The sequence below is a fragment of the Pseudophryne corroboree genome, chromosome 1 (genome assembly GCF_028390025.1).
Source record: "Pseudophryne corroboree isolate aPseCor3 chromosome 1, aPseCor3.hap2, whole genome shotgun sequence".
Classification (NCBI taxonomy): Eukaryota; Metazoa; Chordata; class Amphibia; order Anura; family Myobatrachidae; genus Pseudophryne; species Pseudophryne corroboree.
The window spans coordinates 653,155,424-653,182,461 of NC_086444.1; the positions used below are offsets into that span (position 1 = coordinate 653,155,424).

At 46.2% G+C, this 27,038-nt stretch overlaps 1 protein-coding gene and 1 pseudogene across 4 annotated transcripts in view; one reads left to right on the forward strand and one right to left on the reverse strand.

The window, feature by feature from the left end:
• LOC134905706 (THAP domain-containing protein 3-like) overlaps positions 1–26,817 on the forward strand; it is a 116,325-nt gene extending 89,508 nt beyond the window's left edge. For 3 of the 4 annotated variants that reach the window (XM_063914654.1, XM_063914652.1, XM_063914655.1), the window contains 3 exons: positions 6,133–6,221; positions 7,105–7,300; positions 25,420–26,817. In XM_063914654.1, coding sequence (XP_063770724.1) covers positions 6,154–6,221; positions 7,105–7,300; positions 25,420–25,710 — 555 coding nt within the window. In that variant the 5' untranslated portion in view covers positions 6,133–6,153 and the 3' untranslated portion in view covers positions 25,711–26,817. Of the gene's footprint in view, positions 1–5,736; positions 5,863–6,132; positions 6,222–7,104; positions 7,301–25,419 lie in introns of all 4 variants that reach the window. The other variant, XM_063914653.1, reaches the window with a different exon arrangement.
• LOC134935840 (5S ribosomal RNA) lies at positions 14,429–14,547 on the reverse strand (annotated as a pseudogene).
• Positions 26,818–27,038: the final 221 nt, after the last annotated feature.

The window sequence follows — 27,038 nt, forward strand, 5'->3', positions numbered from 1 at the left end:
AGAGTGGTGCCTGCATCCACGGATTTTCGACATGGTGGTGAGGAGATGGGGTCTACCTCAAGTGGACCTAAGGGCGTCTCTGCAAAACCATCAGCTGCCCATATATGTGTCCAGGACACGAGATCCAGCAGCAGAGTGGATGCATTACCACGTCCATGGTGTTACAGGAGGGTTTACATTTTTCCACCTTTCCCCCTCACACCCAGGGTTCTGAAGAGGGTGAAACGAGAATGAGTGTGGGCAGTTCTATTCGCACTAGATTGGACCCGCAGGAGTTGGTACTCCGGCCTGCGGGGGTTACTAGCGGAAGATCTTTGGCGGTTACCTCAGAGAGAGGACCTGCTATCTCAGGGACCGTTCCAACGCCCAGACCTGAACAGGCTGCCTTTAACGGCGTTGCTATTCAAACCCAGATCTTAAGGAACAGAGGGATACCAAGAACGGCCATTCCTACGATGATTGCCGCTAGGAAGCCTGTCACAGCCATGCACTACTACAGGATTTGGAAGGGGTACATGGACTGGTGTCAATAACGTGGGTGGAATTCGACGTACTTCCGCTTATCCAGACCTCTATTCTTCCTTCAGGCCGGTCTGGTTGTAGGACTGAGGCTGGGCTATCTGAAGGTTCAAATTTCGGCTCTCCCCATCCTATTTCAACAGCGGTTAGCATCCTTGCCAGAGGTTCAAACTTTTTTTACAGGGGGTTCTGATGATGCAACCCCCTTTTCGTCCTCCTACTGCACCATGGGACTTAAATTTGGTGTTGGAATTTCTGAGATCACCAACTTTTGAGCCGTTAGGAAGAACAGACCTGAAATATCTCTCTTGGAAGGTCACATTATTGCTTGCCTTGGCTATGGCCAGGTGGGTTTCTGAGTTGGGAGCCTTATCGTGTAAGAGTCCCTTTTTAATTTTTCATGAGGATAGGGCAGAACTCTGTACAAGAGCAGATTTCCTTCCTTTCGGGGTTTCATGTATACCAGCCAAATTGTGGTCCCATCTTTCCAGGGTCTCGCAGTTGGGCACATGTGCTTGGATGTTGTCCGAGCTTTATGGGTATACGTACAAGTTACGTCATCCTTCGGAAAGTCGGACCATTTGTTTGTTCATAATGATAGGCCTAAGACGGGTTGGCCAGCATCTAGGCAGTCTTTGTCTGGATGGATTACATTTGCCATTCGGCAAGCTTATAATTCCTGTGGCAAACAGGTTCCGGTTCAGACGGGTGCTCATACCACCCGTTCAGTGGGTTCCTCATGGGCGGCTGCCAGAGGTGCTCCCACTACTCAACTTTGCGGAGCGGAGACGTGGTCCTCAGCACACGTTCGCGAAATTTTACAAGTTTGATACCTTTGCGTCCAAAGCCTCTAAGTTCGGACGTTTAATTTTGCAGGCCACCGACAGCACTCCCTCCCTGGGGGATAACTTTGGGACGTCCCCTACTGTATAAGACTCCAGTGTCCCCTAGTGGATGAAAGAGAAAAGAGGATTTTGGTACTTACCGATAAATCCATTTCTCTGAATCCTCTAGGGGACACTGGACGCCCGCCTCGGTGCTGTCAACCTGCTGTGTTCAAAGTTCTTGTTCAAACAGTTCGTACAAACGGCGTTAGTTTTTCGGTTACGAGTTTCTTGGATGCGGTTTGATAAGTTGTACGGTTCGGTTCCTCGCCATATACTATAGTATCATGTCCTATTCTCTCAGTCAAACTTTCCAAACTGAGGGAGGAGGGATGTGAAGGGGGAGGAGCCGGCTGTGCAGACAATGCTAATTTTAGATTGTGCCACACCTCCGGTTGCAAGCTTCACACCCCTACTGTATAAGACTCCAGTGTCCCCTAGAGGATTCAGAGAAATGGATTTATCGGTAAGTACCAAAATCCTCTTTTTACCAAACTTGTCCGTGTAGGGCTGTTTGGGTACCATGTATTTACAGGCTTTGCATCTCCCGCATTGATAAGAGCCTTTTTTGTTGTAAAGTTGTTTATTGGAGGTCGAGAGGTGACTTCGGACTACTAAGTCCCGTAAGTTTTTTGATCTCCTCCAGCTACTTTGTACTCTTGCCGGTAAAACCTGTCTCAGTGTCTCATCGGTCTGTAAACCTGGCCAGTGCTTTTGGAGGATTCCGTTTATTTTCTTCCATTGTGGGTTGAATGTGCTGATAAACCTAACTGGTTCGTCTATCGACAGTCTAGCTTTGGGGGTCAGTAGGGAATCTCTTGTGTAGGATTTGACGCTTTTAACAGCAGTTTTAATGCTCCTATTACTATAACCCTTCTTTTTCAAGCGATCACAGACCTGTTTCTCACGTACCAGATACGTCTGTTCATTCTAGCAATTCCTTTTGGTACGGAGTAATTCCCCTTTAGGGATTGCTTTAATAGTTGCGGGTAAGTGTGAACTGTTGAAATGGAGGATACTGTTAGTTGCTGTCTTCTTCCGATAGATATCAGTGCTGGTTTTCCCGTCTGTCTTGATTTTAATGCACAAATCTAGGAAATTAATTTCTCGTTGATCTTTCTCACCCGACAGTCTTAAATTCAGATCGTTGCAATTCAGGATGGTAATGAATTCTTCCAAAAGTTCCTCCTCTGCCTCCCAGATGATCAGGACGTCATCAGTGTAGCGTAGGTATAGCAGGATATGTTGCGTGTATTTCTCCAGGGTTTCGTTGAACACGTGTTCCTTCTCCCACCATCCCAGGTAGAGGTTGGCGTACGATGGGGCACAAGCCATCCCTCTAACCTGGATGTAGAATCTCTCTTCACTGATGAAATAGTTTTTAGTTAATATGAATTCCAACAAGGAAATCAGAAAATTGTTAAAGTCATGGTGTGTTCCCATGTCCAAAAAATATTTGATGGCTGCCAATCCTTTTTTATGATCGATGCTTGTATACAAGCTTTCAACATCATAGCTGGCCAGCCATGTGCCCTGGTTCACTGTCATGTCCTGTAATTTGTTTAATACGTCCATAGTGTCCCTGGTGTAGGAAGGCAGGGCCAGCACATAATGTCTAAGATGTTGGTCGACGTAAATGCTGGCATTTTCTGTCAAACTCCCCACACCAGAGACAGTTGGTCTTCCGGGAGGAGTTTTGTCATTCTTATGCACTTTTGGCAATAGGTACAAAGTTGCAACTTTTGGGTTTTCCGTTTTGAGGAAAGTCTAGATCTTTTTTTCTTTATGATCCCATTCTGATGTGCTCTTGAGATGATAGTATTGTACATACAGAGGAAGTTGTTAGTAGGATTAAAAATTAATGCCTTATAGCATTTTTGGTCGCTCAGTTGTTTCCTCAACTCCGTTATGTACATGGACCTTGGCCAAAGCACTATGTTTCCCCCTTTAGCCAAGGGTTTTATGACATAATTTCTTGGAGTGCATCTCTTTCCCCTTCTGTTAGGTTATCTGTGTGAGAATGGATACGCTGTTCATGTAAAAACATGAGATCCAAGTCATGGGTTACAAGATAATAAAAAACTTTTGCTGATGGAGACAATTTGAATTCTGGAAAGAAGGAGGATTTGGTTTTGATCTTGAGAGGATCAAAAGGGGAGGGGTTAGGGAGGGCTTCATTCCCTGATTTCAATTCTTCCACGATATCTAGGGTTGCTTGATCTTCTAATGTTAAGGACAAAGTAGAAGTTTCAGAGGAGAGGATCCTCTCTCTGTTAGTTGATTGTTCTCTAATTTGTTGTTGAGTATGAAAGAAATTTTTTAGTAATATTTTTCTCATGAATAATTGCAAATCTTTTTCACATTCAAATCTGTCAGGATGATGCGTAGGGGAGAATTCTAATTGCCCTGGATTGGCCTCGACGGGCCTGGTATGCGGACCTCCTAACCATGTCTATACAGAAGCCCTGGCCTCTACCGCTACTCAAGGATATTCTTCGACAAGGCCCATTCGTCTATCCAGACTTACTGTGGCTTTGTTTGACGGCTTAGAGGTTGAAAGAGAGATTCTAGCCAGGAAAGGGCTTCCCTCCAGGGCTATCACGACTATGGTCCAAGCCCGGTAGGTAGTGACACCTAAGCATCACCGCCGCATCTGAAAGAAATATGTTTCGTGATGTGAGGGTAGAAAATATTCTAGTATGGATTGTTAACTTGGCCGTTTTCTGCTCTTCCTGCAAGCAGCCGTGGATATGGGTCTACGGTTGTGCTCCAAAGTTCAGATTTTGTCCCTCTCCATATTCTTCCAGAGGCAACTTGCTGTTTTTCCGGAGGTGCAGACATTCTAGAAGGGTGTTCTTCACATGCAGCCACCTTTTGTCACTCCCTATGCACCGTGGGATCTAAATGTGCTCCTGACCTTTCTTCGGACTGGTTTGAACCTTTGCACAGGGTGGACTTGAAATATCTTACTTGGAAGACTGTCATGTTATTGGTTTTAGCCTCTGCAAGATGAGTGTAGGAATTGGGGGGCCTTATCCTGTAAGAGCCCTTATTTGATATTTCACGAGGATAGGGCGGAGCTCAGGACTGGCCCACAGTTTTTGCCAAAAGTGGTATCTGCTTTTCACATTAATCAACCGATAGTGGTTCTGATAATATCTGACACATTGGTTGCTCCAAAGTCCTTGGACGTGGTTTGGGCTTTGAGGATTTACATCAAGAGGACTGCTTGTCACAGAAAGACGTACTCGCTCTTTGTCCTCTACGACGCTACAAGATTGGATGTCCTGCCTCTAAGCAGTCCTTTGCTCGTTGGATCCATCTAACTATCCAACAGGCTTACTCTTCGGCAGCATTGCCACTGCCGAGTTCTATTCAGGCCCACTCCACAAGGTCGGTGGGTTCTTCCTGGGTCGGCTGCCCGTGTCGTCTCGGCATTGCAATTGTGCCGAGCTGCTACTTGGTCTGGTTCGAACACGTTTGTAAAGTTCTATAAGTTCGATACCTTGGCCGGTGATGACCTTCAGTTTGGTCAGGCGGTTTTGCAGGGGTCTCAGCACTCTCCCACCCGTTCTGGGAGCTTTGGGACTTCTCCATGGTACTAATCCATCCCAGTATCCCCTAGGATGTTAGAGAAAATAGGAATTTGATACCTACCGGTAATTCCTTTTCTCGTAGTCCGTAGGGAATACTGGGCGCCCGCCTCAGTGCTTCGTGTTTCCTGCTTACTTGGTTGTATGTTCTTTGTTGGGTCTGCTGTTGCTGTCCCTATTACTGTTCAAGTTAGCATTGCAATTCTTGGTTTGGTTAGCGTGGCTATCCTTTGTTCTGGTTAGGGTGGCTATCCTGTCTTACTGTTGTGTGTTGGTTCGTTACCTCACCGCTATTGTTATCTGTTTTCCTTCTCTCAAAGTATGTTCGTCTCCTCGGGCACAGTTTTCCTAGACTGAGTCTGGGAGAGGGGCATAGAGGGGAAGAGCCATCACACACTGAACATTAAGTGCCAGGCTCCAATGGACCCGATCTATACCACATGGAACTAATCTATCCCAGTATCCCCTACGGACTACGAGAAAAGGAATTACCGGTAGGTATCAAATTTGTATTTTTTTTATATTGCAGTGAGATAAGTCATCATTTAGAAGCAAAAGCAACTAAAGCGTGCAAATTTGCGCCTGGACAAACCAAGTTGCAATGGAAGGGGTGAAAATGAAAAATTGGAAATATTTGCACGTAGCGCACAATTACTAGGCAGCTTACGTTTTTATACCACAATTTAGAGTTCAGCAAGGGGCACCCACTCTAATTCTGTCCGCATATTTTTTTTTTAAAGGAGTACTAACCTCTTCCGGATGAAGAAACACCATTAGCAGTTCAACTACAATACAATGTATTACTAGTAAAAGAAAATCAGAGGGCTGTACTAAGAAGCAGAAAAAAGGTGTTGTAAAACTAACCTGTAAGATAAAGCTTCATTTCTTCAATCCGTGATTTTGATCTGGCTTCTTTATCAATCTTTCAGTAATTTATGGAGCTACTTACCAAGTGTAGCCTGCAGCATAAATCAAGCATCACTCAAAATGACCACAGGAAAACTGCTCAAATCTTGTGAAATCTGTGATGAATTTTAAAAACCTTAAATTTGCCTTTGTTACAAAGTCACATTACCTATGCTTGTATATTATTTTCTTCGTATGATTTGCATTCTCTTTTTCACTTACCACTGCAGGTTGTTATATGGCATCTAACAATGCCCGCATGTGCTGCCATCAACTGCACAAGTAGGCAGACTCGTGGATGTGGAAAGTCATTTCACCGGTAAGCATGATATAGAAAAGAAAATGGACTATACGGAGCATTGGTTCTTAGACTTTATTCAGCCATGACACACTGAAGAGTGAGATCCACATATGTGACCCCAAAGTGTTTAAAGCTATAAAAGTAAATGTAAATTAATCTTATCGTACCCAAAGCACACATTCACAGCAGTTCTTTATATACCCCCTAATTCACTTTAACCATTATAGTTTACTTACCTTTTGGATTCCTTTTCACTTGATCTCCCGCCCTATTGAATCTACAGTCTACTGCTTCCGGGTACTCTCCGTGACAGACGTCATGATGCTGCAGAATGCCAGGGGGCGGATGGCGTTTTGTTTTGACACATGGAATGGGGGTGGGCAGAAACAAAGCTGTCCTCCCCATGCACTGCTGGTTGGCCGATCTTGTGGGTTCCGGACTTTTTTTTTTTTTTTTGTCATCCACTGTCATTGTGAGGGACACACTAAGGTTTTGTGACACATAGGCCAAAGTGTATTAAGCCTTAAAAAGTGATAAAGTGGAGAGTGATAAACTACCAGTCAAAGAGCTCCTGACTGTCATTTTTCAAACACATCCTGTAACATGGCAGTTAAGAGCTGATTGGCTGGTACTTTATCTTTCTTTATCACACTCCACTTTATTACTTTTTAAGGCTTAATTCATTTGGGCCATAGTTTGGGAAGCATTGATATAGAGTATTCTATGTCCACGGCATTTACATCCTGTTCTGCAGTTGGGCTTTAAATAGTTCATGAGCAATAAAATGTTGTCACTAACAAAATCTCTTGCTTCTAAAGCATAAATGTAAATTCCTTTTTCTGTTTTTCTGTACCTTTTTTTTTTTTTTTTGGTCAATGTCACTTGATAAATATCTTTCTAGATTTCCACATGGGCGACCAGAAATCCTTAAAAAGTGGGTTATGAACATGCAACGCGATACATTTAAGCCATCCTCCAAGGCAGTGCTGTGTTCTGACCATTTTGAGGAGTACTGCTTTGACCGAACAGGTCAGACAATCCGACTGAGGGTAGATGCTGTGCCAACCGTTTTTGCTTTTCCTGGGAAACTGAGGAAGGTATGCAGTTATTTGTGTCATTTATGACCCCTAACCCAGATGCTGTAGTTACTCCAAGCGACATAAAACCATTTAGAATGATAAATTGTTGTAGTTATCTTATTACATTTTCCGCAAGCTATATCTAGCACTGATATACAGTATGCTTTTTTGTTTTGTAATATATGCATATTATTATGCTATTAGAATATGTTCTTGCATGCTATATCTTCTTTATATTTTTTTTTATTATTCATTTCTCTTACGTCCTAGAGGATGCTGGGGTCCACATTAGTACCATGGGGTATAGACGGGTCCACTAGGAGCCACTGGCACTTTAAGAGTTTGAGAGTGTGGGCTGGCTCCTCCCTCTATGCCCCTCCTACCAGACTCCGTTTAGAAAATGTGCCCGGAGGAGCCGGTCACAGCTAGGGGAGCTCTCCAGAGTTTCTCTAGTAAAAGGTTTTTTCTCTTACGTCCTAGAGGATGCTGGGGACTTTGTAAGGACCATGGGGTATAGACGGGCTCCGCAGGAGACATGGGCACTCTAAGACTTTAGATGGGTGTGAACTGGCTCCTCCCTCTATGCCCCTCCTCCAGACCTCAGTTAGATCCTGTGCCCAGAGGAGACTGGATGCACTGCAGGGGAGCTCTACTGAGTTCCTCTGAAAAGGTTTTTTATTTTCAGGGAGCACTGCTGGCAACAGGCTCCCTGCCTCGTGGGACTGAGGGGAGAGAAGCAGACCCACTTTCCTGGACTGATGGGCTCTGCTTCTTAGGCTACTGGACACCATTAGCTCCAGAGGGTCGGAACACAGGTGTCGTCCTCGCTGTTCGTCCCGGAGCCGCGCCGTCGTCCTCCTCACAGAGCCGGAAGATAGAAGCCGGGTAAGTACATGAAGTAAGAAGACTTCAAAGGCGGCAGAAGACTTCAGTCCTTCAGAGAGGTACCGCGCAGCGGTCGCGCTGCGTGCCACGACACCCACTCACACACAAGGCACAACAAGGGTGCAGGGCGGGGCGCCCTTGGCAGCAAGAATTACCTCACATAAAACTGGCACCATTATTAGATACTGCGGAGGCAGTATATTATAAAACCCCCGCCAGTATAAAAAAATGAGCGGGACCGAAGCCCGCCGTCGAGGGGGCGGGGCTTGATTCTCCAGCACTAACCAGTGCCATTTTCTCCACAGCATGCTGCAGAGAAGCTGCTCCCGGACTCTCCCCTGCTGAACAAGTAACGGGGGACAAAAAACGAGGGGGGGGGGGCACATTTATTTGGTGCAAATTTTATATATATATATATATATATATAAGCAAGGGGTGCACGGGTAACGTCAAGTGAGCACTAGGAGTGCACGTGAGTCTGTGATTTCAAAGAATGAGTGAAGAAAATATATATAACATAAAAAATAACACTATTCCAATGTGATATGTGCTTGGATAGCACATAAATAGTATGAAATGAAACTAGTGAAGAAAAAGGGCGCCTATTTAGTGTTTTAAAGGATTGATATAAAGTGAATCAAGTGGTAATGTATGGACATCACTTATCTGATACACACACTTTCTTCGGTCTCATGACCAATGCACATGTGTTAAGAAAAATAGAACAGAAATAACAGCGCGTACAGTTTTCAAAGCATATTTCACCATAAAATACAGTTGTATCTAAAAACCTCCTAGGGATGAGCAAATCCTCAATGGTAAAAATCCACCAGCAGGGATTATTTAAAGGTTTTTCACAAATTTTAGACCGGCAGTAGCGTCTGCATGGGTGGGTAGCGCAATCGCAGCGTGGGCAGATAACTTGTCATCTGACATTGACACCCTAGATAAAGATAGTATTTTGTTGACTTTGGGTCACATTAAGGACGCAGCGTTGTATATGAGAGAGGCTGCGAGAGATATTGGGCTGTTGGGTTCAAGAGCCAATGCCATTGCAGTTTCTGCTAGAAGGTCCCTGTGGACCCGTCAATGGACAGGTGATGCTGATTCAAAGAGACATATGAAGGCTTTACCTTACCTTACAAAGGTGAAGTTTTATTTGGGGAGGGCCTCGCGGACCTGGTTTCCACAGCTACCGCGGGTAAGTCTTCTTTTTTGCCTTATGTTCCCCCACAGCAAAAGAAAACACCTCAATACTAGATGCAGTCCAATCGGTCGCATAAGTTCAGAAAGGGTCGGGGCTCTTCCTTCCTCGCCAGATGTAGAGGTAGAGGGAAAAGAACACCAGCTACGGCTAGTTCCCAGGAACAGAAGTCCTCCCCAGCCTCTACAAAATCCACCGCATGACGCTGGGGCTCCGCTGAGGGAGTCCACACCGGTGGGGGCATGTCTTCGGCTCTTCAGCCAAGTCTGGGTTCAGTCGGATTTGGATCCTTGGGTGGTCAAAATTGTATCCCAAGGCTACAAACTGGAGTTCGAAGAGGTGCCTCCATGCCGATTTTTCAAATCGGCCTTGACAGCTTCTCCCCCGGAGAGGGAAATAGTTTCAGCTGCCATACAAAAGCTGTGTCAACAGCAGGTGATTATAAAGGTTCCCCTAGTGCAACAGGGGAAAGGGTTTTATTCAACCCTATTTGTGGTCCCGAAGCCGGATGGCTCGGTCAGACCAATTCTGAATCCTATACTTAAAAAGGTTCAAGTTCAAGATGGAATCGCTCAGAGCGGTCATCTCCAGCCTGGAAGGGGGGATATTATGGTGTCACTGGACATAAAGGATGCATACCTTCATGTCCCCATATATCCACCTCATCAAGCGTACCTGAGATTCGCGGTACAGGATTGTCATTACCAGTTTCAGACGTTGCCGTTTGGGCTTTCCACGGCCCCGAGAATTTTCACCAAGGTAATGGCGGAGATGATGGTGCTCCTGCGAAAGCAAGGAGTCACAATTATCCCATACTTGGACGATCTCCTGATAAAGGCAAGATCAAGAGATCAGTTACTGAAAAGTGTCTCTCTCTCCCTGAGAGTACTACAACAACACGGCTGGATTCTAAATCTGCCAAAGTCGCAGTTGGTCCCGACGACTCGGCTGGCATTTTTGGGCATGGTTCTGGACACGGAAAAAAAGAGGGTTTTTCTCCCAAGGGAAAAAGCCCAGGAACTCCAGAACATGGTCAAGGACCTGCTAAAACCAAAAAGTGTCAGTTCATCAATGCACTCGAGTATTGGGAAAGATGGTGGCGGCCTACGAGGCCATTCCGTTCGGCAGGTTCCATGCGAGAACTTTTGGACAAGTGGTCAGGGTCCCATCTACAAATGCATAGGAGGATAAGTCTGTCCCCCAGGGCCAGGGTATCTCTCCTGTGGTAGCTTCAGAGTGCTCACCTTCTAAAGGGTCGCAGGTTCGGCATTCAAGATTGGGTTCTTGTGACCACGGACGCGAGCCTCCGAGGATGGGGAGCAGTCACGCAAGGGAGTATTTTTCAGGGAATATGGTCAAGCCAGGAGGCTTGTCTACACATCAATGTGCTGGAATTAAGGGCCATATACAACGGCCTACAACAAGCGGAGACCCTTCTTCGCAACCTACCCATTCTGATTCAGTCAGACAACGTCACAGCAGTGGCGCATGTAAACCGCCAAGGCGGGACAAGGAGCAGAGCAGCAATGGCAGAAGCCACCAGGATTCTTCGCTGGGCGGAAAATCACGTAAGCGCTCTGTCAGCAGTCTTCATTCCGGGAGTAGACAACCTGGGAAGCAGACTTCCTCAGCAGACACGATCTCCATCCAGGAGAGTGGGGACTTCATCAAGAAGTCTTTGCAGAGGTAACAAGTCGTTGGGGACTTCCTCAAATAGACATGATGGCGTCACGCCTCAACAAAAAGCTTCGGACGTATTGTTCCAGGTCGAGGGACCCTCAGGCAGTTGCGGTGGACGCCCTAGTGACACCGTGGGTGTTTCAGTCGGTCTATGTGTTTCCTCCACTGCCACTCATCTCAAAAGTATTGAGAATCATAAGACGAACAAGAGTGCAGACAATACTCATTGTTCCAGATTGGCCTCGAAGGGCCTAGTATTCAGATCTTCAGGAAATGCTCACAGAAGATCCGTGGCCTCTTCCTCCCAGGGAGGACCTGTTACAACAGGGGCCCTGTGTGTTTCAAGTCTTACCACGGTTACGTTTGATGGCATGGCGGTTGAACACCAAATCCTAGCTAGGAAAGGTATTCCGGGGGAAGTCATCCCTACTCTAATCAGAGCTAGGAAGGAGGTAACGGCGAAGCATTATCACCGTATCTGGAGGAAATATGTATTTTGGTGTGAAGCTAAGAATGCTCCTACGGAAGATTTTCAGCTGGGTCGTTTTCTCCACTTTCTACAGACAGGAATGGATATGGGCCTTAAGTTATGCTCCATTAAGGTGCAGATTTCGGCCTTATCTATATTCTTTCAGAAGGAATTGGCTTCTCTCCCAGAAGTCCAGACTTTTGTAAAGGGAGTGCTGCACATCCAACCTCCCTTTGTGCCCCCAGTGGGACCTTAACGTGGTGTTACAGTTCCTTAAATCACACTGGTTTGAACCTCTTCAAACGGTTGAATTAAAATTTCTCACTTGGAAAGTGGTCATGTTGTTGGCCTTGGCATCTGCGAGGAGGGTGTCCGAATTGGCGGCTTTGTCTCACAAGAGGCCCTATCTGTTTTTCCATGAGGATCGAGCAGAGTTGAGGACTCGTCCTCAATTTCTACCTAAGGTGGTGTCGTTGTTTCATATGAACCAACCTATTGTGGTACCTGTGGCTACGGGTGACTTGGAGGATTCCAAGTCCCTTGATGTAGTCAGGGCCTTAAAGATTTATGTAGCCGGGACGGCTCAGGTTAGGAAAACGGAGGCACTGTTTGTCCTGTATGCAGCCAACAAAGTAGGCGCTCCTGCTTCTAAGCAGACTATTGCTCGCTGGATCTGTTAAGACTATTCAGCAGGCTCATTCTATGGCTGGATTGCCGTTACCAAATTCTGTAAAGGCCCATTCCACTAGGAAGGTGGGCCCTTCTTGGGCGGCTGCCCGAGGCGTCTCGGCATTACAGCTTTGCCGAGCAGCTACTTGGTCGGGTTCAAACACTTTTGCAAAATTCTACAAGGTTGATACCCTGGCTGATGAGGACCTCATGTTTGCTCAATCGGTGCTGCAGAGTCATCCGCGCTCTCCCGCCCGGTCTGGAGCTTTGGTATAATCCCCATGGTCCTTACGGAGTCCCCAGCATCCTCTAGGACGTAAGAGAAAATAAGATTTTAAACCTACCGGTAAATCTTTTTTCCTAGTCCGTAGAGGATGCTGGGCGCCCGTCCCAGTGCGGACTATTTCTGCAAGGCTTGTATATAGTTGTTGCTTGCATAAGGGTTATGTTACAGTTGAGATCAGTCTCTGGCTGATGCTGTTTTGTTCATGCTGTTAACTGGTTTGGTATATACCAGGTTGTACGGTGTGTATGGTGTGGGCTGGTATGAATCTTGCCCTTAGATTAACAAAAATCCTTTCCTCGTACTGTCCGTCTCCTCTGGGCACAGTTCTCTAACTGAGGACTGGAGGAGGGGCATAGAGTTCACACCCATCTAAAGTCTTAGAGTGCCCATGTCTCCTGCGGAGCCCGTCTATACCCCATGGTCCTTACGGAGTCCCCATCATCCTCTACGGACTAGGAGAAAAAGATTTACCGGTAGGTTTAAAATCTTATTTTTTTTTTAGAGTTTATTATTTTACAAGGAGGCTGCTGGCAACAGTCTCCCTGCTTCGAGGGACTAAGGGGATGGGGGGGGGAGGGAGGGGGGGGGGGTAGTGTCCGCCTGCAGGGTCTGAGCCACTATCTCCGCTGACAGGACACTGAGCTTCTGAGGGGATCGAACATTCACCGCCACAGGGGATCGCTCACCGTAACAGCATGCCGCCACCCCCTTACAGAGCCAGAAGATCAGTGGCGAGTTAGTCACCGCCCCCCTTGGCAAGAGGGGAGCCGGTGTGAAGGTGGCGGCAACGGGGTAGGGAGCACAGTATTAACTGCACTCCGGGGCTCAGCGGTACATGGTGCGGCGCTGTGAGGGGCGCCCTGAGCCATCGCCTACACCCTACACTGTCCAGCAAGCCTGTCAGGGTCCCAGGATCGCTGCCAGCACAATTCCTCAGGCCAGTATAATCTTCATAAGAGCGGGAAGACAGCGCCATGAAAGGGGGCGGAACTTCTCCTCAGAGCGGACCCAGCAGCGTTCAGCGCCATTTTCCTGCCTGCAGAAGTGCTGACAGGGAGAGCTGTCCCTCCAGATCAACTCCAGCTGCCTTATACGGTACCAGGGGGTTGTAGAAGGGGGGTGGGGGCTGTGTAAAGTCTGTGTAGCCTATTAAGGTACACAGACAGTGCTGCTAGTGTTATTAGTTCTACCTTAAAAAGCGCTGTGTGTGGGTTGGCTCCAATCTCTGTGTCTCTCTGTGGCATACTTTGGGGGGAAACTGTGTCTGACATTTCTCTGTGTGTATCAAAAGGAAGAGCGACCGGGCACTGGTATGTGATAAATTGCAACAAATTGTAAAGAACCAAAAGTGGACAATTATAATTGCTGGAAAGGAAAAGAAATTGAGGCCTTTCAATTGTGGTCCCTATTGGTGGTGCGCCCAGAGCTAGAAAGTACAAGTACTGACAAGGGGAGAGAGAGAAAGCTCTTGTGTGGGCGCACTCTTATGAAAAGAAGAAATATTCTTCAGTTGAGAATCAAAGGAAAGTTAAAATATATGTTTATTAATCAAAAATTAAAAAGTTACCCCTCTGCGATCCAAAGAAAGGTGTGAAAATAAGAAAAGTGTGAGAAAATATTTAAAAATGTTCTGGTCTGTTAATCACACGAGAAGGATTAGAAAGGCTGCAGACACCTGATAGTCTGACACCTGTTTCTCCTGACCAGTACAGATATTCTGTATTAATGAGACCAACCAGGGAGGTCAGTATTGTGTCTTAGAGGACCACTTAGATTGAGTCAATATTAGACAATTTGCTATTCACCCGTTAATCCATATTGCACAAATTAGAGATGTATATATTAGCGTGACTTGAACGCTGGTGAAAGTAAAGAAAAAATTGGAAAGAATAGAACAAATAGTGGTGATACTGCTGTTGGTGTCCACCCTTCAAAGGAAGGGGAATAGTCCCTACTCTACAACACCGGGTATTCCCAGGGAGTCTCCCCTCAAGGTACTAACCCGGCCCGATGCTGTTTCGCTTCCAAGATCGGACGAGATCGGGCATTAGCAGCGTGGTATGATAGTAGAGAGGCTATCTACCAATGAGAGTGCACCTATATAGGGAGTCCACGGAAAAATAGTGAGCTATAGAAAAGAGAAGAAAAAATGTTCAAAAGGATTTTACACTAATTAGGATTCGGCTATTGGTTAATATCCCAAGGGAAAAATAAAGAAACCAAATCACAAATATGGAGCGTCAGGTAGATTTGTGAATCCAAATATAAATCACATATACATTCCTTTGGTGAAAAAACACTTGTGAGTACAGTAGCAGAAAATCATTACTTTGGGTAAAGGAAGAAACCAACTTGTAGAATGTAACACACTGCGTAAACAATCATAATGGAGCAGTGTGCAAAGAACAGGTCTAACCTGCAATCTGTAGGATTACTAGGCTGTACTATGCACAGAAAATCCCAGCTGCATAGTATGCAGTAATCATTAGTGTGCCCAATGCGATAAGCACATATACCAGTGGTAATTCAAACCTTTGTTAAAGATAAATAAAATTATACTCATAGTGTCAAATTCAGGAGACAGGTGGTAACAAACGATCCTCCATGGAAAGGTCCCATTGTAAGGTCCGTGGAAAACGCGTTTCGCCCGTTGGGCTTGTTCACTTCCGGGAAGCCCCTGGACGCCCCTGTGACTCCGTGGGTGTTCCAGTCGGTGTACGTGTTTCCTCCACTTCCACTCATTGCAAGAGTTCTAAAACTCATAAGGAGAACAAGAGTTCAGGCAATCCTCATTGCTCTGGACTGGCCAAGAAGGGCTTGGTACGCGGTTCTTCTGGATCTACTGCTAGAAGGGCCGAGGCCTCTTCCTCTTCGGGAGGACTTGCTGCAGCAGGGGCCGTTCGTTTATCAAGACTTACCACGGTCACATTTGACGGCATGGAGTTTGAACGCAGATATTAGCTCGAAAGGGCATTCCGAACAAGGTTATTCCTACCCTGATACAGGATAAGGAATGGAGTAACGTCTAAACATTACCATCGTATTTGGAAAAAATATGTATCTTGGTGTGAGTCCAAGAAGTTTCCTACGGTGGAGTTTCAACTCGGACGGTTTCTCCTCTTCCTGCAAGCAGGTGTGGATATGGGCCTAAGGTTGGGATCTGTAAAGGTCCAGATTTTGGCCCTATCTATTTTCTTCCAGAAACAGTTGGCTTCTGAGGTTCAGACTTTTCTGAAAGGGGTTCTGAACATCGAGCCTCCCTTTATGCCGCCTACGGCGCCCCGGGATCTTACCGTGGTGTTCCAGTTCCTCCAATCGGATTGGTTCAAGCCTCTACCAGAGGTTGAGGTCAATTTCTCATGTGGAAGGCTTTCACTTTGTTGCCCTTAGGTTCTGCTAGGCGTGTGTCGGAGCTGGGGGCTTTGTCTTGTAAGAGCCCCTAATTGATCTTCCATGAAGATAAGAGTTGCGCTCCGGACACGTCAGCAGTTCCTTCCGAAGGTTTTATTCGGCATTTCATATCAACCACCTTATTGTGGTGCCAATTGCTACTGACTCCTCAATTTCATCAAAGTCCTTGGATGTTGTAAGGGCTCTGAAAATCTATGTGAAGAGGACTGCTCGTCGCAGAAAATCGGACTCTCAATTTGTCCTGTATGATCCCAAGAAACTCGGGTGTCCTGCTTCTAAGCAGACGACCTCTTGCTGGATCAGGTTCACTATTCAGCATGCATATTCTAAGGCAGGATTGCTGTGTCCTAGGTCTGTTAAGGCCCACTCTACTCGTAAGGTGGGTTCTTCCTGGGCGGCTGCCCGGGGTGTCTCGGCTTTACAGCTTTGCCGAGCGGCTCCTTGGTCTGGGTCGAACACGTTTGCAAGGTTCTACAAGTTTGATACTTTGACCAAACTTCAGGTCCTCAGCGGCCAATCAGTTCTGCAGGAGCCTGTGTGCTCTCCCTCTCGTTCTGGGAGCTTTGGTACATCCCCATGGTACTGATATGGACCCCAGCATCCTCTAGGACGTAAGAGAAAATAGGATTTTAATTACCTACTGGTAAATCCTTTTCTCGGAGTCCGTAGAGGATGCTGGGCGCCCGCCCAGCGCTTCGTGATCCTGCAGTGGTTACTTAGTTCAGTACTGCTTAGTTCTTGGTTAAGTACTGTTTTGTTACTTGGTAAGTAATATTGTTTAGCCGTTGCTGATGTTTCAAGCTAGTTAGCTTGGTTTGCTGTGTGTGTGTGTGTGTGTGTGTGTGTGTGTGAGAGAGAGCTGGTGTGAATCTCACCACTATCTGTGTAAAATTCTTCTCTCGAAGTTGTCCGTTTCCTCGGGCACAGTTTCTAGACTGATTCTGGTAGGAGGGGCATAGAGGGAGGAGCCAGCCCACACTCTCAATCTTTTAAAGTGCCAGTGGCTCCTAGTGGACCCGTCTATACCCCATGGTACTAATGTGGACCCCAGCATCCTCTACGGACTACGAGAAAAGGCTTTACCAGTAGGTAATTAAGATCCTATTTTAATAATGTGATTGAGGGGACATCATGAATGTTGTTATTACTTGCTCTTTTATAGGTTACTGTTTGAACTTCTGTGTCAAACTGCAAACTTTGTGCTACTAAAAGTATATGCCACTATCTCTAATCTTATGGAGAAGTCCTAATGTGGAGAGAAAATACTCAAGTGGATACTGGGGTCTTGAACTTTAGTACCATGGGATATACATCGGGTCCACTGGAGCCAAGCACTTTAAAACTTTTAGTGTGTGTATTTGTGTGCTGGCTCCTCCCCTTTATGCCCCTCCTACCAGACGTTTTTAGAAAAATATGCCCAAGGAGCCGGGCGCACTTCTCTGGAGCTCCAGAGATTTTTTTTTCTTTATTTTATTTTATTTTATTATTTTCAGGTAGCTCTGGTTGGCAACCTGACTACCTGCTTCGTGGGACTTAGAGGGAGGTCCGAACCAACCTTCTGACGATTAATAGTTCGAAATCCCAGCTAACAGGACACTGAGTTCCTGAGGTGCTGATCACACATCGTTAGTATGTGTGCCCACGCCAGCAGCTAGCCTCCACCCTCTAACACAGGCATTCCCAACCGCGGTCCTCAAGGCACACCAACAGTGCAGGTTTTAGTGATATCCAGGCTTCAGCACAGATGGTTAAATCAAAGTAACTGAGGTACTAATTCAAGCCTGGATATCCCTAAAACCAGAACTGTTAGTGTGCCTTGAGGACCAAGGTTGGGAAACACTGCTGTAACAGATGCTGAAATTACAAGGTGTGGCGAGTGTTACACCCGGGTCCCGGTTAGTGGTTCCTCGGTGTAGTTTGGCGGCAAGTCACGCAGTGGTCACGGGCCCGGAGCTGCGGTGTCCGCCGCGGACATACTGGCTCAGGGCTTTTGCCCCACAGTGCTCACTGTCTTAAAAAGCTTTGTGTGTACTGTAACAACGCATGCTTTACTGTTTTGTATGTGGCCAGTATAATCTGTATTAGGGACAGCGCACCATTACAAGGGGCGGGGCTTCCGGAGTGGGACCAGCGGCGGGAAGGTGTCATTTCCTCCTGCTGCGGATCTTAATGGCTGCATGACCGCTGCTCTTCCAGGACCCACGCTGCTACAGATTGTAAACTGGTACCAGGGGGTCATAACAAAGGGGGGTGCACGCCAGTGGTAGCGCTGCTGCACTAGTATCGGGTCATACACATAATTCAACACATTGTGCTGCTGTGTTCTGTGTGCTGGTGTCTGCTCCTCAGTGTCACTCCAGGGGCTCTCTAGGGTCTGTGTGGGGTATTGGTCAGTGGGCTATTGGTGTATTACTTCTGGGTAGGATGTCTGTGGACATGGTAATGTGTGCTGCTTGCAATTCTACCCCCTCTTCAGCGGGGTCACTCATGTGTGAGCAATATTCCTTATCTCCACAGGGACCCAGCTCACAGGCACCTGACTGGTTAGATAGCTTTAAAAGCATGATTCAAAAGGTAAATTCGGAATTAGCTGCAGCTAAAAGAGAGAGATGGGTATTAAAAAACTCGCTTGAATGGCTAAGGCAGCAGATACCAAGAAGGGTACTCAGCCCCCTCTAGTGGTGTCACATAAACGCTCACTGCCACAGGTGCTCCAGTCTGATTCTGATTTTGATCAGCCTGATGTGGATGATGATGATATAGATGAGGACAGCTCTTTGTCCCCTGGGGGGTGGAGGCTCTCATTTTTGCTGTAATAGAGGTTCTCCACATACCGGATCAGGAGGCGGAACCAGATGAGGAGTTATACTTTAATGTTAGACCCAAGAGCTCAGCAACATTTACGGTGTCTAAAGAATTAAACTCCCTGGCCAGGGAGGCTTGATTAAACCATGATAAAAAAAATTAAAATTCCTCAGAGGTTTTTATCGGCTTTTCTCCTCCCGGCTGAGGACAGGAAAGGAATGGGAAAACACCCCGTCAGTCGATACGTCTGTATCCAGACTGTCAAATAAATTGGTACTGCCGGTACCAGGGGCTATATCCCTAAAAGAGCCAGCTTGACCGTAAGATTGAGACCATGCTCAAGGCAATATATACAGCAGCAGGCGCAGCGCAACACCCCACAATTGTTTGTGGGTGGGTTTCCAAGGCCAAAAGTCAAGTGGTCTGATAACGTTATCAACGGTTTGGACAATTTGCCCCGAGATGAGGTAGTTACTCTTCTGCAACATATACAGAACGCTGCAAATTTTATGAGCGAGGCTATTAAGGAGTTGTGTAAGATTAATGGCCACACTACTGCTATGGCTGTTTCGACACGCAGAGCTCTGTGGTTGCGTCAGTGGTCAGCAGACGCTGATTACAAAAAAGGATGTAGAAAATCTTCCCTTTACAGGTGGTGCTTTGGAGACAAACTAAATAAATGAACCTCCCAAGCAATGGCAGGTAAGTCTACCTATCTGCAGTTGGCTGCGCCACCTGCTAGACGTTCTTACACTGGACCCTCTTTGTAGTCCTTTCCGGTGGCAAGGTTCAGAGGCAGGGGCCGAGGGGTCTCCACCACTCCCAGAGGATATTGTGGCAAGTCCTGTAAACCTGCAGCTGCTGCCTCTCTGGATCAGACCACCGGATCCCCTGCCGCTAAGCCTTCTGCCTGACGGCCCAGCAGCAAGGCGAATTTCAGGTAGGTGCTCGCCTTCAACACTTCGCCCACGTGTGGGCGGCATCCTGCTGGGATCCTTGGGTGAGGGTCTTCATTTCCCAAGGATACCGGCTGGAATTTAAAACACTCCCTCACAGATTTTTTAAGTCGGGCTTACCAGCTTTACCCGCAGCAAAAGTTTCCTTGCAAGAGGCTATTCAAAAACTTTTGCAGACAGTGGTGGTGGTTCCTGTACACTCTCCGTTACGCAACAGGGGGTTTTACTCCAGTTTTTTTGTCGTTCCCAAACCAGACTGTTCGGTGCGCCTCATCTTGAACCTGAAGTCTCTAAACCCGTATCTGCGGGTGTTCAAGTTCAAGATGGAGTCTCTGCGGGCGGTGGTGTCCGTTCTGGAGGAGGGGGAGTTCCTGGTCTCTCGCGATGTCAAGGATGCTTACCTACATATTCCAATGTGGCCTCTTCATCAGGCTTATCTCAGGTTCGCCATATTGGATGATCATTTCCAGTTTCAGGCCTCACCCTTTGGATTATCCACAGCTCCGAGGGTCTTCACCAAAGTCATGGTGGAGATGATGTTGCAACTGCGCATGATGGGAGTCAACGTAGTTCCCTACTTGGATTATCTCCTCATAAATGCTGTGTCCAGGGAGCGTCTGCTGCATTGCATCAATCTGACAACTCTCCTCCTTACTGATCATGGGTGGATCCTCAATTTCAGAAATCTCACCTGGAACCAACCCGACGTCTTCAGTTCCTGGGAATGATACTGGATACAGTGTCGCAAAAGGTGTTTCTGCCGATGGATAAGGCCTTGGCTATCCAGGCTATGGTCCGCTCAGTCCTCGCAAGGTGTCCATACATCTTTTCATCCGCTTACTGGGCAGGATGGTGGCTGCTTACGAGGCAATCCAAAACGGCAGATTCCATGCCCGGCCGTTTCAACTGGATCTACTGGACAAATAATCCGGTTCTCTCCTTCACATGCTTTGGGAAGTGACCTGGATTTCTTTATTATGGTGGCTACAAGTGCCTCACCTGGTAGAGGGCAGGAGTTTCAATACCCACTCACGGATTCTACTGACAATGGATGCCAGCCTTCGGGGTTGGGGGGCTGTGACCCAAGGGGTCCAGTTCCAGGCGATATGGTCGAGACAGGAATCGGCTCTGCCGATAAATATCCTGGTACTCAGTGCAATTTTTACAATGCCCTTCTGCAGGCTCCTCATCTCCTGATGGATCGTGCGATCCAGGTTCATTCGGACAACACCATGGCAGTGGCGTAAATAAACCGACAAGGGGGAACAAGAAGCAGAGCGGCGATGCGAGAGGTGTCAAGAATCCTCCTCCTCTAGGCAGAGGCCAACGCAAGGGCCATTTCCGCCATATTCATTCCAGTCGTGGACAACTGGGAAGCAGAATTCCTCAGCAGACACGACCTCCATCCAGGGGGATTGGGGCCTACATCCCCAGGTGTTTCAACGGATAATTCACTGGTGGGGCTGTACACAGGGGGTCATTCCAACCCTTTCGCACGCAGCGGTTTATCGCTGCGGTGCGAACGAGTCTGGAATGCACGGCGGCCGCAATGCGTGTGCGCGACGTTGCCCGGCTACGGGGGTCGTTGGGTTACGTCGCGTCCTACGAAGAAAGCGGTCGCAGATCCGACCGCAAGAAGATTGATAAGAAGAAGGCGTTCCTGGGCGGATCCGGACCATTGGCTGCCGTTTTCAGGGAGTGGTAAGAAAAACGCAGGCATGTCCAGGAGAACGGAGGGCAGATGTCTGCCGTCAAAGCCGGCTCCAGCATTGCAGAGATCATCGCACAGGGTAAGTAGGTATAGGGCTGGTCTTGTTCTGCTTGAAAAATGTTTAGCTTAGCAGGGCTGCCCAAGCGATCGCTAAGCTAAAATACACTCCCCCATAGGCGTGTACTAGTTGATCACAGCAGCAGCAAAAAGTTGCTGGCTGCGATCAACTCGGAATGACCACCACAGATAGATCTGATGGCTTCTCGTCTCAACAAGAAGCTATGCCGTTACTGTTCCAGGATCCATCCGCAGGCTGTAGCCGTGGACGCGCTGACGACACCGTGGCTGTACCAGTTTGTACATCTGTTTCCTCCTTTGCTGCTGATCCCAAGGGTGCTAAAAAGGCTAAGAAGGGAAAGCGTTCAGGCAATTCTAATTGCCCCAGATTGGCCTCGACGGTCGTGGTACTCTGACCTCCTGACCATGTGCAGGATCCCTGGCCTCTGCCGCTCCAAGAAGATCATCTTCAGCAAGGCCCGTTCGTCTATCCCAGTGATTTTCAACCTTTTTCAATTTGCGGCATACCAAACATGATTTTAAAATTGCCAAGGCACACACCATCAGTACCAAAAAAAAAAACCCTCACACACGTGGAAATAAAACACATATATTGACACCCAAGGGAAGAAACGCACACATTGGCCCCCACAGTAATTAAACAAATGCACTGGCCCCCATAGTAATTCCACACATTGCCCCCCATAGCAATGATACCACACATAGCCCCCCATAGCAATGATACCACACATAGCCCCCCCATAGTAATGCCACCACGCATTTTCCACCATAGTAAATTAGTAATGCACCACGCATTTTCCACCATAGTAATGCCACCATACAGTCCCCCATAGTATTGCCACCATACAGTCCCCCATAGTAATGCCACCATACAGTCCCCCATAAGAATGCCACCACACTGTCCCCCCTAGTAATGCCACACTAACCTGTGACTGCATAGGTCACGGGCTGGGCCGCAGAAGTGCCGACGATCCTTGTTAGTGAGGACTGCAGCAGCAGGCATCTCTGGTGGTTGGGAATCGCTGGTCTATCCAGACTTACAGCGGCTACGTTTGACGGCTTGGAAGTTGAGAGGGAGATTATAGCAAGAAAGGATCTTCCCACCAGGGTTATTTCCACCATGGTCCAGGCCAGGAAGATGGTGACGTCAAAGCATTATCATCGTATCTGGAAAAAGTATGTTTCCTGGTGTGAAAGTCGAAAGGTTTCTCCCGTGGAATTCAGACTTGGTCGTTTTCTACTTTTCCTGCAAGCGGTGGATATGGGCCTACGTTTAGACTCCATCAACGTCCAGATTTCGGCACCTTCTATTTTCTTACAAAAACAACTTGCCCGGTTGCCAAAAGTACAGACTTTCCTAAAGGGAGTTCTTCATATACAACCGCCCTTTGTACCTCCTGCGGCTCCGTGGAACCTAAATGTGGTTCTGTCCTTTATCCCATCGGACTGGTTTGAACCCTTACATAGGGTGGAGTTGAAATTTCTCACCTGAAAGACGGTGATGTTATTGGCTTTGGCGTCTGCCAGGCGTGTCTCGGAATTAGGGGCCTTATCCTGTAAGAGCCCTTATTTGATTTTTCATGAAGACAGGGCGGAACTGAGGACCTGTTCTCAATTTTTGCCTAAAGCCGTGTTTTCATGTGAATCAGCCTATTGTGGTTCCGGTGTTGTCTGATGCTTCCGTTGGCCCTGAGACCTTGGATGTGGTCAGGGCTCTGAAGATTTATGTCAAAAGGACGGCCCGTCATCGGAAATCTGACTCGCTGTTTGTCCTTTATGATGCCTCCACGATTGGTCGGCCTACTTCTAAGCAATCTATTGCTCGTTGGCTCAGGTTGACCATTCAACAGGCCTATACGTCGGCGGCTCTGCCCTTGCAGACGTCTATTCAGGCCCACTTAACAAGGTCGGTGGGGTCCTCCTGGGCGGCTGCCCGGGGTGTGTCGGCCCTACAGTTGTGCCAAGCTGCTACTTGGTCTGGTTCGAACACTTTTGTGAAATTCTATAGGTTTGATACCTTGGCCAAGGATGACCTTTGGTTTGGTCAGGTGGTTTTGCAGGGGTCTCTGCACTCTCCCATCCGTTTGGGAGCTTTGGGACTTCCCCATGGTACTAAAGTACAAGACCCCAGTATCCACTAGGACATAAGAGAAAATAGGAATTTAATACCTACCGGTAATTCCTTTTCTCCTAGTCCTTAGTGGATACTGGGCGCCCGCCTCAGTGCTTCGTTCCTGCTTACCTGTGTAAGTATTTGGTTGGACTGACGTTGCGGTCCCATTATGTTGTTGGGATAGCCGTGCTATCTAGGTTAGGTTGGTATTGCTATCCTCTGTTCTAGTTAGCTCCATTCTTTTCGTTCATGGTTGTGTGATGTCTTGTTGCCTCACTGCTGTTGTATTGTTCTTATCTCATGTTATGTCCGTCTCCTCGGGCACAGTTTTCCTAGACTGAGTCTGGTAGGTGGGGCATAGAGGGGAGGAGTGAGCGCACACTAAAAGTTTTAAAGTGCCAGGCTCCAGTAGATCCGATATATACCCCATGGTACTTAAGTACAAGACCCCAGTATCCACTACGGACTAGGAGAAAAGGAATTACCGGTAGGTATTAAATTCCTATTTTTATTTTTTTGCACTACTGCTGGAAACTTGAGACAGGTTCACGCAAATGGATACTCTTCACCTCTTCCCATTGGCTTTTTGCCGTTCTTTTGCACCACAAAACCCATACACTTTGTAAATATCTGGGTGCATTTGTACAATTTGTGATTCCCCAGAAGGCAGCGGTGCTTTTGCTTTTTGTAAATTATCTGCAGCCTCTTTGTATGTTCTCATACATTGACTTTCTTATGTTCAAACTTTCCTGACTAATTTAAAATTTGCATATTCTGGCTGCATATTCAATAGTCGGCAAATAATATATTTAAGTTATGCCATCATTTTTATCATTTAGTCTTTTTTTTGTTATAGACTTCTGATCTGAAAAGAGCCTTTGCTGTAGATCATAGGTGTCTTAAAATGTTGTGGAAATTACTTGTTATTTTATGTCTTATTACTGTTACTTTTAGTGCATTATTACCTTCCACTTATCACTTCTTTATCACTGCTTTATCACTTCTCCAGGCTTAATACATCTGCCCCAACATATGATGTCCTTCATACATAGAGCAGTGATGAGACTAATCCGGTAGTCTTCTGCCTCCAATGTGATATGCTCTTTAAGCGGGTGTAAAATATGTTGACATTCAGAGGGCTGTATTCAATTCTTTCTGCCACTTTCCACACCCGTTCTGTTTTCTGTTGATGAGGGTGGTATCATCATTTCAGCTTGCTACCCCTGGGGTATTGAGGCGCCCTAACCCTTTACGCAGCTAAACCTGACTACTATGTGCATGATATGCATGATAACGGGGAACACTTTAGAAAGGACATTGGGTGTGATATATCATTTGAATACCGCCCAATATGTAAACATTGACATATAGGGGGGAATTCAAATGTTTGAATAGTCAGTTGGGTGTCTGTTTTTTCCTATTTAATACACAGGAAAAAACAAACACCCAACCGACTTTTCAAACATTTGAATTCCCCCCCATAGTGGTCAGTTCAATTATATGCGAGGGGGATGAATTGCTGTGGCAGCTGCATCAAAACACTGGCAACGGCAGCCATTGAACCCGATCTCAGCCTGGACTCACTGTTTTTTATGGGGCATTTAGCCACACTTACTTACCCGGACTCGCAAGGGTGAGTTAAGTGAATCGACCCATAGAATGTCAACAAAGGGATTTTACATGTTCCCTAATTCTAATTGCATCTTAGACCTAAAATCTGTATCAACATTATGTCTATGTCGACATAACTTCTTAAGCCATAACTGAGGTCAAAGAGATTCCCTAGCTTTAATGTTAATAGTAACCAATGTGTGGTGGCCATGCTACTATTCAGCACTAATTCATCATTCAATGTGTTTATTGCTTTCAGGATAGGAAGTCACAAACCTCTGCTCCAGTGTTTGCAGATGTTGATGAGCATTTTTCCTTTCCACCACCATCATTACCAGAACAGGCAACCACACCTGAGCCAGCTGAAAAACGTGTCACCGTGGAACATGACTATTGTATCACAGACAGTCCAAAGGCTCTAAAAAAGAAGCTTGATGAAGCTTTAAGCAGCCTTCACAATGTGAAAAGGAGACTGAAGATCACCCAGCAAAAATTCAGAAGGCTAAAATTTAAGGTTCAGTCACTTGATTTAACTGATGATCCCGTGTAGAGACAATTATAGGTGTTTTTTTTTTTTTTTTTTAAATTCCTATTCTGTAATTTCAGTGTATAAGTGCTTTGATATATGTATCTTTATGTATTTGTAGAAATGAGCTCAATAGTCAGACTATGTACATACAGAGTTTTATACTTTTATTAATGCTCCCACATGTGCTTTGGATGAAATTTCCTGAATGTGTATGAGAAGAATAAGGAATAGTATAGTGTAAGTACAATGGTTTCCTCTTTATACGGACTTATTTATAACTCCACCATTGAGTTGTGTATTAAATTATGCATATTAATTTGTATCTCACTTAATCATTTATTAAATGTTCATCCCTATGAGCTGATATATCAATTTAACTTAAATAAGTGATTGCCTTAATGACTAAGGAAGTGTTCTGTGTAGACTTAGATGAACCCGTTGTAATGTTTAGCATAGCAGAATTCAGTCATTTGGTAGATTGATCCTCCTGAAAATGTTTTTTTATTCTATCTGATTTACATTTGAGACTAGTATCTGTATTATTGCTATATTTAGCTCTTAGCCTTTAAAAGGCATTCTCCATCCCCAACATCATGATTCAGTGTAAAAATCATCGTGAAAACACGCCAAATGCATTGTAACTACCATCTTCCACACTTCTGACTCTTCCCTTACAAAAATGTCTATTTATGTTGGTCTATTTCAGGCAGGAGCAAAAAACAAAAACCTTTGCTCCATTCTGGTCATCTCAAGAACAGTTCTGATGCTGGCTATATCAAACGGTCTTGTTGGTCATGATTTATATATGTATGCCCTCTGTAAAAAAATATGTATGCCCTCTGTATAAAATACAGGAATGGCATATGACAACCAGATTTGCAGTGATTTTACCCTGCACGTTCATGGAGCAGACCTACGGTATTTATCAAGGTGTACATAATGAAGTATATTCCCTCCTATAACTAAGCAGTGGGGAAAAAAATGTTAGTGTCACTTTATGTCCTACAATGTAAAAATAGCCATGATTTTGAATGTGTAAATTCATCACCGCCAGACTAGTACGAAAGTTCATCCCTCATCATTCTTTACTGGCTTGTAGAAATAAACTGCCTTGTCATACATACAAAATGGCTTTGCAGTGTGTGTTTGTTTTGATTATTGTTTTTTACTGTTAATGTAGATATTTAGGGAATGATGCAGAGATGAATGGAAATCAGTTTTGCATACAGATATTGATAATTTTTACACTGTACTTCTCCAAAGCTGAGCGTGTGCATCTACTGGTGTTTCAGACACGCAAGTCTGTATCTCCAACAGAGAGGGATAACAGGGTGGTAGCGGGGCATCAG